Source organism: Pygoscelis adeliae, unplaced genomic scaffold (assembly GCF_000699105.1).
Source record: "Pygoscelis adeliae isolate BGI_AS28 unplaced genomic scaffold, ASM69910v1 Scaffold431, whole genome shotgun sequence".
In the NCBI taxonomy this organism is placed as follows: Eukaryota; Metazoa; Chordata; class Aves; order Sphenisciformes; family Spheniscidae; genus Pygoscelis; species Pygoscelis adeliae.
Genome location: NW_008824047.1, coordinates 1,407,615 through 1,419,618, shown reverse-complemented (window position 1 = coordinate 1,419,618; position 12,004 = coordinate 1,407,615). Strand labels below are relative to the sequence as shown.

At 41.1% G+C, this 12,004-nt stretch overlaps 1 protein-coding gene across 1 annotated transcript in view; it reads left to right on the top strand.

Moving 5' to 3' along the window:
• SGCD (sarcoglycan, delta (35kDa dystrophin-associated glycoprotein)) overlaps nt 1–12,004 on the top strand; it is a gene marked incomplete at its 5' end in the record, with an annotated part of 75,050 nt that overhangs the window by 18,321 nt on the left and 44,725 nt on the right. The window contains 2 exons of the mRNA XM_009333545.1: nt 5,359–5,446; nt 7,725–7,844. Coding sequence (XP_009331820.1) covers nt 5,359–5,446; nt 7,725–7,844 — 208 coding nt within the window. The remainder of the gene's footprint in view (nt 1–5,358; nt 5,447–7,724; nt 7,845–12,004) is intronic.

Genomic DNA, 12,004 nt, shown 5'->3' with positions numbered 1-12,004 from the left:
TGCAAAAATGAGCTCGCACGCGGTGCTGTGTCTCGGGCAGCATGTGCTGCTGGGTCTGGTTACATTAGGAGGTATGGCAGAGGTGATGTGTTTGTGAGTTTTCGTTAGCAAAATTTGCCATTCTTGGTGAAGGACATCTTGTGCCCTGAAATGATTGCTTTGTGTCTCAGTTAACAGGCAATGAATACTTGTCACTCTGACACAGACAAAGCTGTGAAACGTTGCCTCGTGCAGCTGTGAGTTGTCCCTACCAATGGAAAATGCAATGCAGGAGAATAGGTATCATTGCTGTTACTACTATTATCACATTTAACTGCTAGTGTAGTAGGACTGATTGGACTTCAGGAAATGAATATATTTGTTATAACCCACATGAATACTTCCCCTCTATCAGCAGCTCCTTAAAACAGCACTCAAGGGTGCAGGCAAATGAATGTGCTGCTTGTGGCTGTAGGCCAGGTGAAGGAGAGCTTTTGCTCACATAGTGGGGCTGGCTGCTTGCTTTACAGAAAATGATCTTTTGCCCTCTGACAGTCCAGCTGTGTATAGAGCAGTGTTTGCTTTCTGTAATGTCAGTGAGAGGTACAGTTGAGCAGGAAAATGGTGCTCTGAGTGGCTTTTCCATAGACTGCTCCTTGCCAACCTGGATTATGCTTTAATATTTTAATTTTTCCCATTCCTTTGTCAAGCCTGCAGGCAATTCACCATTTCCATTATTTCCACAAGCCTCACTTGCACTCACTTTGTGAAGTCTTTGAATCCACAGGATCAAATCAAAGCAACTCCTTTTGACCATCCAAATTACAAACACACTGACTGTGATGCATTATTTTAAAATTGCCTGTTAAAATTTAAAAGGATTTCCAAATATTTTTAATAATTCCCTAAAACAGTCTAAGGACATCTGTTGAAGTATTGAATTTCCTTAAAGACAGCACTGGTTGGGATTGCTTCAGCTGCAAATTAAGGTTGTGAGTCAAAGTGCTTTTCCTGTTTTAGTATCCCATCTAGGAGTTTTTAGCATCTCTTCCAAAGTGAGCCAAAGACAGACAGCTAGGGACCTGTTAGGGCTTGTTTTGCCATGTATTTAACCTAGCAAACAATCAGTCGATACCTTTTGCAAAGTCTTCTATATTTTACTGGATACCTCACTGCTTAGTGAGGAAACAAGCTATACTGTTTTGATGTATTTTTGTACTTTTCACATTCTTTATTCTGCAGCATGTGTCCAACGTTTTAATATATTGAGTAGCTGTGGCAACTTCTTTTGTGTGTCTACAAACATTTACGTTATTGTTAAGTCATTGAGTCTGCTAATGAGAGGCTGGAGTAAGAGGCAGAATGATGTATTTATTATGCAGGATTTCCTGCAGAGGTGAATAATAGATTCATGGTGGGCTGGAAGTAGTTAACCAGCCCAAAGAGTCCTTAAAAGATCCCAGCCTCACCTGTCCCCAGAAATGGAGCTGCAGCCCAGAGCATGGTGGGATCCTCCATCGGTGTCCTGCAAGGAAAACGCTTGAAATAAGTCAGAAGCAAACAGGAAAACATGCAGAAGGGGAAAAAAATGCATCCTACTCCCATCGATGTCTCTACCTCAGTTTCTCCAGCCAAATGATCAAAGGAACCACTGGAAAGAAACAATAACATAAAATAGTGTCGGAAAGGAGGTGACCGCTGATTTAATTTGCAAAGTTGCATAGGAAGTTAAATCAAAGGCTGTAGTTCAGTGCAGTGCAGTGGGATGGCTAAGATGGACGTGAACTGGAACTCTGCTAACACAACACAGTTAATAGAGGGTTGTTGTAAAGAGGTTAAAGTGGTAACAGCCGAGTCTGGGCATAAAGAGCAAGTCAGTGGCAGCATGTGGGCTGGGAGCAGCGTCTACTCCTGCAAAGAGACGTGCAGGGAAACGTTGTCCTGTTTGTGATGAGAGGAAGAAGAACAAATGACAGAGAATGAGATTTCTCAGTACATCAGATAGCATGCGGGCAGTGAAATATGTAGGGTTATTGTGTGATCGTCGATATGAGATGTATTCTATCTTAAATGTGCTTTTCTGAAGAATTGGGTAGAACCTTTTGGAGAAAAACAGGTAGACAAAGAGAAAAAGATTATTTTCTCTACTTTTCTGAACCCGGAAGAATACTTAAGCCAGTTTTCTGTTCACTTCAGTTTTCTTTGCATCAAGTCCAAGAGTAAAATATATTTATTTCTTTAATGTTATTTATCTGGAAAGATTCAGAACTAGATTGTTGCATATTATACTTCAGAAATGTGGTGTGTCTCATACTTACAGTGTTATAATTAGAGTCAGACGTGCTTATTTATTGCATGCTGATAGTCTAACTCCAGGTCTATCAAGTGTTATGACAGCTTGTGAGAATACTATTTCACTATGTAATTATTTTTATTGTGGTGACGATGGCACATTGATCTAGATTTCCATTTGCTCCTGTGCATCAGAATACTTAATTTTGTGTCATAATGTGAAAGTGTAAGAGAAGTGAAGGGTTTCGCCTTTTCAGTTACAATTTCTAGCTGTTTTAAGAATTCTTTAATGCTTTAATTATTTTTGTTCTGTGTGATTGAAGGAAGCTAGCATCATCACCAAGCTTGCAACAGAGGAAACATTTTTTAAATGTTCAGTGTGTAAAAGATGTCGGTGTTGTTACCTTTGTAAACAGAAGATGACGGACAGAAAATCTGCAGAATTTTCAGCAAAAGGGAGTAATTTTTTCAGCTCTTTTTCATTTCTTAATGGAAGAAGAATTATGGAAATGAGAGCGGGCATTGCATTAAGTGCTTGAAATGTTCCTTCCCTGCAGACCAATAGAAACAACTCTTCCATTAGGGAAATTTAGATTTTTGAAGGCTGCATGAATCTGAGCTCTGAATCAGTGAACGAGATGACTATGCTGGGGTAAGCGTTTCAAGATCTGATTATGTATTTTAAGTCTTTCGTAGGTGGATACCAGCTCTTAGCTTGTCTTGTAAGACTTCTTTGGAGCAACTTTTTCTGTGACTCTTTTTATGTTAACCACTTGGCTTATCTTATAGTACTTCCGTAGTGCAATCTCCTGTTAAGAGTTTCAAAGCCATGGGGATTGAATGATTTTTCCTACCTGCATTTTGGACTAGAAGGTTTCCTGGCCTTTTCCAAACACTCTAGCTACTTGTATAACTCCATAAACAAAAGTCAAATAGTGAAAGTCAAAAATGTGACTTTTCTGTGCTTGATATGGCATGTTTATAGTGGTTATAGTCTCACCTATGACTATAGATTATGCAGATTGTATCTATCTTTCTTTTAAAATATCCTTCATCTGTAAGTGTGAAATGAAAATGTAGCAGTAAACTGCTATCGCTGGGGGTGTTCACATTAGGTCCCTGATCAGGGCTGCAGAGAATTAATACCACAGCAAGTGGGTATTCAAGTGAAGCCATCTTTTTTTCTGTGCTATTAACCGTAAAATAGTAATCAACATTAATTTCTAGGTTCTAGAAGAACACAAATAAAAATGAATAAAAAAGAGCAAAATCATTACCAGTCATTACCACTGCTCCTTACTTCTAACTTATTAATTGTATTTCAGTTTCAGATACTATATTGCTTAAGCTGTCAAACACATCACAGAGCTATATAAGGATGATTTGTCCTCATTAAGTGTATGAGGACACAAAGACACCAAGAGCTTCTGAAACTTGTCCAGGGTCTGGAAATGATTAAGTGGAATTCTTTCTTTTTATTATTTTTATTTAGTTATAAATAGTCTGAATGTAGCCATAATGGTCTAATTATAATTGATCAAACAAATCTCATTTCCCCCTTTTTTGCTGAAGGGCTGATCCCATGAGTGCATGCAGAACAAATATTTAAGGTACCAAATGTAATTATTGTGAACCAGCCCATGTGTTTTGTTTTAGTTTTCTGAGGTTTGTTTTCTGCAAAGACTGCTGGGAATCATTTACCCATCACTACAAGTGTTCCTTGAAGCTCCAGCCCATCACAGGACTCCCATGAGTGCATTCCTGTGCTCCTGTTATGTTTTATATGCAGACAACCTAGTCCTTCTGCCATGATCCAGAAAAATGGCATCAATGCAAATATTAGTTATGTTCCTTATAAATTCAAGAGGCAAGGAGAACATGCCTGACCTACACGATCCTCCATCCCCATCCTGATTATTCATTCCTAATGGAAAGATTTTGAAACACTAGAAAGAGACTTTGATATAGGAAGCACATGGACATAAAATTTGGAACTCCTTGCTGATTTTCTTGCTGTTTTATCCCCTCTACCAATCCTATGGCTTAGTCAGTTGATTAATTTAATCAGCTGCCTGCTTTAGACGTGAAGAGATACTGGCAGTGAATTTCCACCTCACACATTAGTAGATTTTTGGCTGATTTAAGTTGGGGTCACCCTGTGCTAGTGCCTTAGTTGCCTAATAGCCCCTGAGAAACCAGCTGTGTGGGCTGGGGCTGCCTGTAGAAAACACGAGTTCCCGGGTGTCTTGGATGCGTTTGCACACAGAAGGAGCCAGATGGTTTTCTCTGTGGGTTTTCTTTGGCTTCGCTCTGCGGGAGAAATACCTGAGATGGATGCTGCCAGATAGCTGTGTGGCTCCTGTGTGTTAACAGCTGCTCTAACTCTTCTCTCAGAGGTACATTTAAAGCATAAAAATGAAAAATGGGCAGAAATCTGTGTGGTCAGGTGGGGAGTGGGGAGGACTTCATGTCTTGTGTATCTCCAGACCCGATGGGATGGGTCTGGTCCCAAGCTGGCATCTCAGACTGGAATATGGTGGTGGTACATGCCGGGTGCCAGATGGTTCATAAGTGCTTTGAGATCAAAGGCACTTTCTACATGTTAACAAGGTTTTCTCGTTCACAGCCCTTGGGCACGGCTCACTCACGTGGCCGTGTGGTACACAGACACAGTCACCCATTGGAGTCATCTGAAGCTGTGTGCAATATTGCAGATTTGACTCTGAAATGCACTGCTGCAGTCAGCCACCCTCCCAAAACACCATGACCTTCAGGAAGCTTAGGTCAGGTCCCCTATCACCTGCACATTTTAAAATAGCAGGTTGGTTGGCTTATACTGTCAATAAAGCTAACCATCCCTAAAACAAGACTAGTCTCTGGGACATTATCTGGGCCAGAGGTGTGGACTATGGTTTTATCCTGGAAATAAAAATTAATGCAGGGTAGCCTGCACCTCAACCACACGCCCAACCTCGGGGCCATTAACAGCAGCCCAACAGCATTAGGCAAAGCTCTGGGTGTCTCAAGCAGGCTGGTCATGGGCAGCTGTCCCCATCTCACGTGCTTGCTCTCGTGGTCTCGTTCCAGGGCAATCCACTGTACTTCCAGTCTGCCAGAAATGTGACAGTGAACATCCTCAATGAGAAGACTAAAGTCCTTACTCGTCTTGTAACAGGTAAGGAGGGGGAAAGGCTGCGTGGCAGAATTAAGGAGGGATGAAAGTGGGTGTGTTGTGGGATGCTGCGTTGGCTTTAGCATGCAGGAGGGGAGCCCAGGCGTCTTGTGAAGTACTTCGCTCCACTTTGTAGAAACAAAGCTAGAGACATGAAAGCCGTGCTGGAGAGGTAGCTGGCTGGTGCTTTCTGATAATGAAGCAGACCATCGTTTTCATTTGAAAGCCAATCCAGAGACAGAAAGGTTACTTGTACGACTTCAGGGTCAAGAAGAACATATGCAGGGTGATATTTCTGTTGTAACAGGCACAGGCTTTTCCTGAGACACTTCTAACTGGCCTGAGAGCTTGGGAACTCCGCTGATGAGCTGTGGCTGGGTTGGGACACTTTGCAGTTTAGATCTCTCTGTCCTTCTGCTGATGAAGAATGCTCTCGTGCTCCCAAGCATGAGTGTGTTTGATGGGGAAATGAGTGTTTCATAAATCCCCAGTGCACGGCAACCTTTGAATGAATGCATGTGTAATTTGGATTGAAAGAGCCTAATGCATTATATATTCTAATATATAATATATATGATATAGGATAGATATTTATTTATTGAGATTTATCTAGGGACTGGGAGAAGTATTGCTGTGGCAGAGCCAGTAATCCATAAACATGTTGTTTCTACGTGAGACTGGGTTGTTTGGTTTGCTTATATAACATCTTGGCCTCTAGTCACAGTATTAAATAATTAAATATGCAGCTTCAGTAAGCAATGATTTAAGCAGTACACAGGAAAATTGCCTGGAGGGAGGAAATAAATTCAACCCCAAGCTCCCTGATTCTCACATTCAGAATGAGTGTGTTTAGTTCGTTGGTTCTCCATATATTTTCAAGAGGGTATTTGGTTCACTTAAGCACCTTCATTTCACGAGAGCTTGGGAGGACACAGTCAGTGATGTCTCCCGGCATGATCTTCTGGTTATTGAGCTCGTTTCTGCATTCGGCAGCAGCTTTGATTTCAGAGCGGAACAAAGACGTGGTCCCATGTAGCGCGTGCTGCAGTGATGAGTAGGGAGGCAGTTAATTAGCAAGATACAAATCAAACTTAAAGCTTGAAAGCACTGGATTTACTCAGAATGGCTGCAAGATTTTTAAGTGTTTCCAGGGATCTCAGCATAGCCTCGCTTTTCTGTAGAGCGAATCATGCACGCAATTCTTTGTGTGCCCTGATGCCAATCCAGATGACCTGTGCAGGGAAACACTGCGTATAGATTAAGTTTGAACCTGCCTATAAGAAAATAACTGGCTTTCAGGTCTTATTTCTCTTGTCTTTTGAGAAATGGGACTAGTCAGGAAGATGGACAGAAGTATTGCGAAGTCCGATCACCTGCCTTGCGCAGTAGCATATTCCAGGGAGGCTGTGGCTTGGACTGGGATGCACAGGGCTGTTAGATGCTGATTTGCCCAAAGTTTAGCCTAGGTCGGGTAATGGAGGGGTCTGCTCTTTATAGTCTTTGAGCCACAGACCTGCACAGAATTGCTATTCAGGCAGCTGATGTTTATCAGGCTGTTTATCCACAACAAAACGCGTTGCCAGAGGCTTTCCAGCACTGCAGTGCACAGCAGGCTGCAGGAGAAGCAGCAGAATTGAAATAAGAGCTACGAAGGAAAGTTTTACTCGCTAATAACTTTCTGAAACGTGGGAGACTCTGCCGTTTGTCTTGGCCTGCACATGGTTGAAATGGTCTAAAAGAAAACATTTGCTCCTGTGGTGGTGTTTGTCTTTTTTTTTTACAAATTGGACTGTGCATGGCACTGATACCATTTTAATCCAGGTATCATTAACAGGCAGAAAACCAGGAATCTTTTACACTGCAGCATCAGTCCAAGCAAAATGTACTGAGGAACTCTTGATGCCTCTGACAGCTACACCAATGCTCTCAAAGCATGGCTGGGTATATTCATTGCTATTTCACATGTGGCTCTGTGTTTTTGTAAAAGTTTCCCAGCTATGCCAAGTTTAATGGTGATTTTATGACATACATAAGCATTAACAAAAACATAAGTAGAAATAGTTGAGGGGTTGTTATTTGGGTAGAAAACAGTGCCCTTTTCTAACAAGAGGTCACCCTCTGAAAAGCACAGACCTCCCTGTTTGATGTGTCAGATGCAGGCTGTATCTGCAGAGCTCTTAGGATAATCTCAGCAGATGGGCCTATTAAATGTATGAAGCTACTATGTGATTTTCTTACACTTTTCACTAAAAGGTTGTGCTAAATCTCTTCTTCCCTCTAGGTCCCCAAGCAGTGGAAGCACACAGCCAAAAATTTGAGGTGAAAACCCTCTCCGGAAAATTGCTGTTTTCTGCAGATGACAACGAAGTGGTGGTTGGAGCAGAGAGATTGAGAGTTTTAGGTAAAAGATTATTCACTAAATCACTGTTTTAATAAACACCTCTTCAAATTTTAGAATAGTTTTGCCTAACTACCCTTCATGCTTGGGGAAAGCTTATTTTGGAGATAAAGCCTTTCGCTGTCTTTATTACTTTGAATCTTCCCCAAGCAGATAATGGCCAGGAGTTTCTATCTGAGGGGTTTCTTAACTTGCACAATGTGTTATTTCCCCTGCAGAAAAAAACTCCCCTGGAAGTGGTTTGTCTGGCTCAGTGAAGCAGCTTTAAAACCAGCTTTGGAAACTGAACAACTTTATCTCTTGGGTCTGGGTTGAAGGACAGTGAGGGATCGCTGTAAGGATGCTTCCATGGCTGCAGTCACTGTGCGTAGGGAAACCTCAGGCTTCATATTTTTGATCGCACCACTTTCACCAGCTCCTCCTTCATTCTAAAGCGAACACCAAGGAGGAGACCTGCAGTGAAAAAGTCAGCCCAAATTAGGATCTCATACTAATTCTCTGAATAGTTTGGTGTCCGTTATATTAGTTATCTTTCCTTAGCCACGTACGAGAGCACATTGTGCATCTCTGCGCCATCTTCAGCTATGCTGTGGGTGGGTTAAGCGCCCCGTGCACGGGAGCAGAGGCCAGCCTTACCAATGCCACCACTTCCCCGTCTGCCTTGCGAGACAGAGGGGGCAGCTTGAGCTCTCCTTTTGTCTGTGCAGGATCTGCCTCCCCAGCTGTCCGGCCTGCTAGGCTTTACAGCAGTAGTTCCTAATAAAAACTGGGGATACACTTTGTTTGGGGGGTGGGGGTTGTTTATCGTTTGGGGTGGTTTTTTGTTTTTAAATTAGAGAAAAGAAACTGTTATGGTAATTGTAAAATTTTAAAATGTAGATAGTTACATGAAATTACCTCTATAGGAACTTGAATTCTCTAGCTCTCCAGTTCAATCCATGTTCTTTGGTTAGTCTAAGATTTGCTCATGAATGTTTTCATGTGGGACCGGACTGGGTAGCTCAATATTGCTAGCAGTTAGTCACATAGCCGTGCCACTGGTCTCTGTAGATGCAGTGATACCTGTTTTCTAATGGCTTGATTTGGATGCATCTGTTCACTCCAAATTGTTCCTGACTTCTCTAGTGAGCTCCTAAAAACAGAGAGATCAACGAAGGAGCTTAGAATGATATATAGTATTTTTATTATTATTTCTACATATTACATAGCATATTATCAGTATATTATGTATAATTGAAAGGAGCTTAAAATGAGCGCCTCAGAGTCTAACCATCATGAATGGGACTTTGCATCCAACCCTTAACATTTTTTGTTACCTGATGTCGTGCTATTCTAGATGGTTCCTGTTTGTAGACAGGCCAGGTGTAGCTCTCTGCAGGTCGCTGGTGTTACATACTGGACTAGTTCAGTCACCAGCTATACAGAGTTAGGTGAGTTTTATAGGATAAATGTTGAACTTCACAAAATTAACAATATCTTTTTTAGCTTAGAACTTTGAAAAAGACCATTCACAATTCTTGCAGTGTTACAGAGCTGGGGAACATTCGTCACAATCCATGTTCTACCACAAATCTCCCTTCCCACTGCACCCTTCAGAGCTGATTAATTGTACAGTCTTTGTGCAGGCTAGATGTAGTCAGGAAGCAACAGGTTTTAAGTGTTTTCTTAGAGACCTTAAAATGAGAGAGATTTATATAAAAAAAAATAACAAACTTTTCCTTACAAGTTGCAAATGCTTCTTTTCAGATTACATGCTTACAAAAATATTGGGGTTTGTTTACTTTGTACTTTGGAGAAACCGGCAATTATTTTTGATAGCTATTCTGAGTTTCTGCCTTGTTTTAGTCTCCAGAATAAACAGCATCAAAAATATTGCAAACCACTGTAGTGCACTTTCATTTTTATCTGCAACTGAGTGTTTCTTGGGGTTTATTTGGCTTATGCAGATCTGTCGGAAAAGAAAAGGTAGAATGATACCACTGGTGACGTTATATGGCGAGTATTTCAATGACCTTGAGCTGAAATGCTTTCAGAGTTCATGCTTGGCTTTGTTTTTCTCCAGCTTTGCTTCCCCAATCTAATTTTACCTCCAAAAGTGTTTGCCATGGCTGTTTGCCATGCTGGGAAGTGTTATACCATATGTTCGTATTTCTTCCAGTGTTTTTGTCTGCACTTGAGGCTAGTCCAACTTATAGTACACAGGCAAATTCCTTTGATCATTTTTGTGGTGTTTGGGATCTCAGGTGCTGTCGGTATGTGTCTGCTGACACCTATCTACACTATGTAAATAATCTCAACTTGTTATTGCTGAACATGGACTTGTTATAGAAGGAAGTGTATGTCTGGCATGAAAGTCATCTCACAGAGGTTAGAGCAGCAGTTATCGGGCTTGTGGCTAGCTTTTAATCTTGTTAATGATAATTACTTTTTTTCTTTGTACGCTCTTCAAAGTTGATTCTGAAAGTTTGTTCTGCAAAGTAATGCTGAAGCCTTGTCATGAGAAAAGAGGTGCTTTCCTTTTTTGAAATGGATTCTGTTCTGGGTAGCTAAAGGATTTTTCAACGTTAGCAAGGCATTAAAAAGGGAGGAATACATAGAATTATGGATTAAAAAAATACAAATAGGACATGTGCTGCATGTGATGGTGCTTCAAAAAATTGCACAGCATGGGTAGTGCAGATTACCAAATGAAAGTGCTTTTTATTTTAATTGTATTTTGAGGGGTTATTTCTGATTTTTAACCATTAAAGGACACAGAGTTGGTCCCCTCTGCTTTTCATGCATGATGTCATTTAGAGTACTTCAATGATTTTATTTGATTTAGTGAATCCAGTCAAACGTGTCATCATAGGAGAGATTGGAGGATAACAGGAACTTCTGTTTGAGGTCAAGGGCAGCTCTCTGAGCCCTTTGGCCATGGTCAGCTCTGATAACATCTACACAACCTTTTCCAGACACAAGCACAAATTCCCTCTACCTTGTTTAAAGCCAGCTGGGAGCTCAGGAGCTGCGTTTGTCCAGATGACTCGGAAGGAGCTCATGTTTGCCTACAAAAAGTCATGTAGAAACTGAGCCTTATGCCAAATCTGGTCTGCCCTTTTTCTTCCAAGCTCATCTGCCACTGCCTGCAATTGCCCAGCCATCTCCTCCACTCTTGTGGTGGGATTGGATGGCAGCACGTCCTCACTGTTAGCACCACTTTCTTTTACAAGCTTCATTCCTGAGGTATTTGAGCACCTCATGATCTTTTAAAAGATACTACAGCAAACCTCGGAGCCGTTCTCATTCCTCAGAACCGTGTCTCTGCTTTTGCAAGGCTTAGATTTTGAAGGCAAAATCTGCCACTTCTCTGCCCGCTAAACAGCACCACAGTGCTGCTCCTGGGGTTGTGCGTGGCATAAAGTGCAAACCTTCCCTGCGCTGGCCATTGCTACAGTCAGCAGTGCATTTTGGCGAGCACCAAGTAGATGCAAACTGATGCCTCGCTGGATGTCCCCCGTGGGCTCATAAACACATACGGTCTGTGTTATGGGAGATGAATGAGCTGGTCCTAATTGAATTCATATGTGGTATGTCATACAGCGGTTCTCCTTACCCTCTCCTCCCACCCTCCAGAAATGAAACGTGTCCAGATCGTCTGAAAAATGGTGCATAAGACATACTCTTTAGTTAAAAGAACATTAAAAAATAACTTTGATATACATTAATTACCAATTTCATTTAATAGCATATTGAACGTTATAGCATTTATAAACAAAAGACAATCATAAAGCATTATTCTGACTGTTAATTAGCTCTATTTATTCTCCAGATTAGTTTTTAAATATGCCCTCTAGATGCCACTTGATACTAATTAACAGAGTTACATTATTATCTCTCTAGAAAAGCATTTTTAATTAAATCTAAAGCAATTTAAATTAGCATGATTTTTTACAGAAATTAAACTCTGGTCAGATGCTTAATTTAGCTTTATAAGACAACATCTGATGACATGCCAGTGTCAATTCTCCCAAACGCCTTGACATCTTTTTTTTGGAGATTATTTTTTGAAGTTTTGTTTCAGGGAAACTTTCCAGTATATTCCGATGTTTAATATTTATGATGGATTCAACCAATTTTTTTTAAGACTAAGTATAGATGGGAATCCACATGCATTGCAGTGA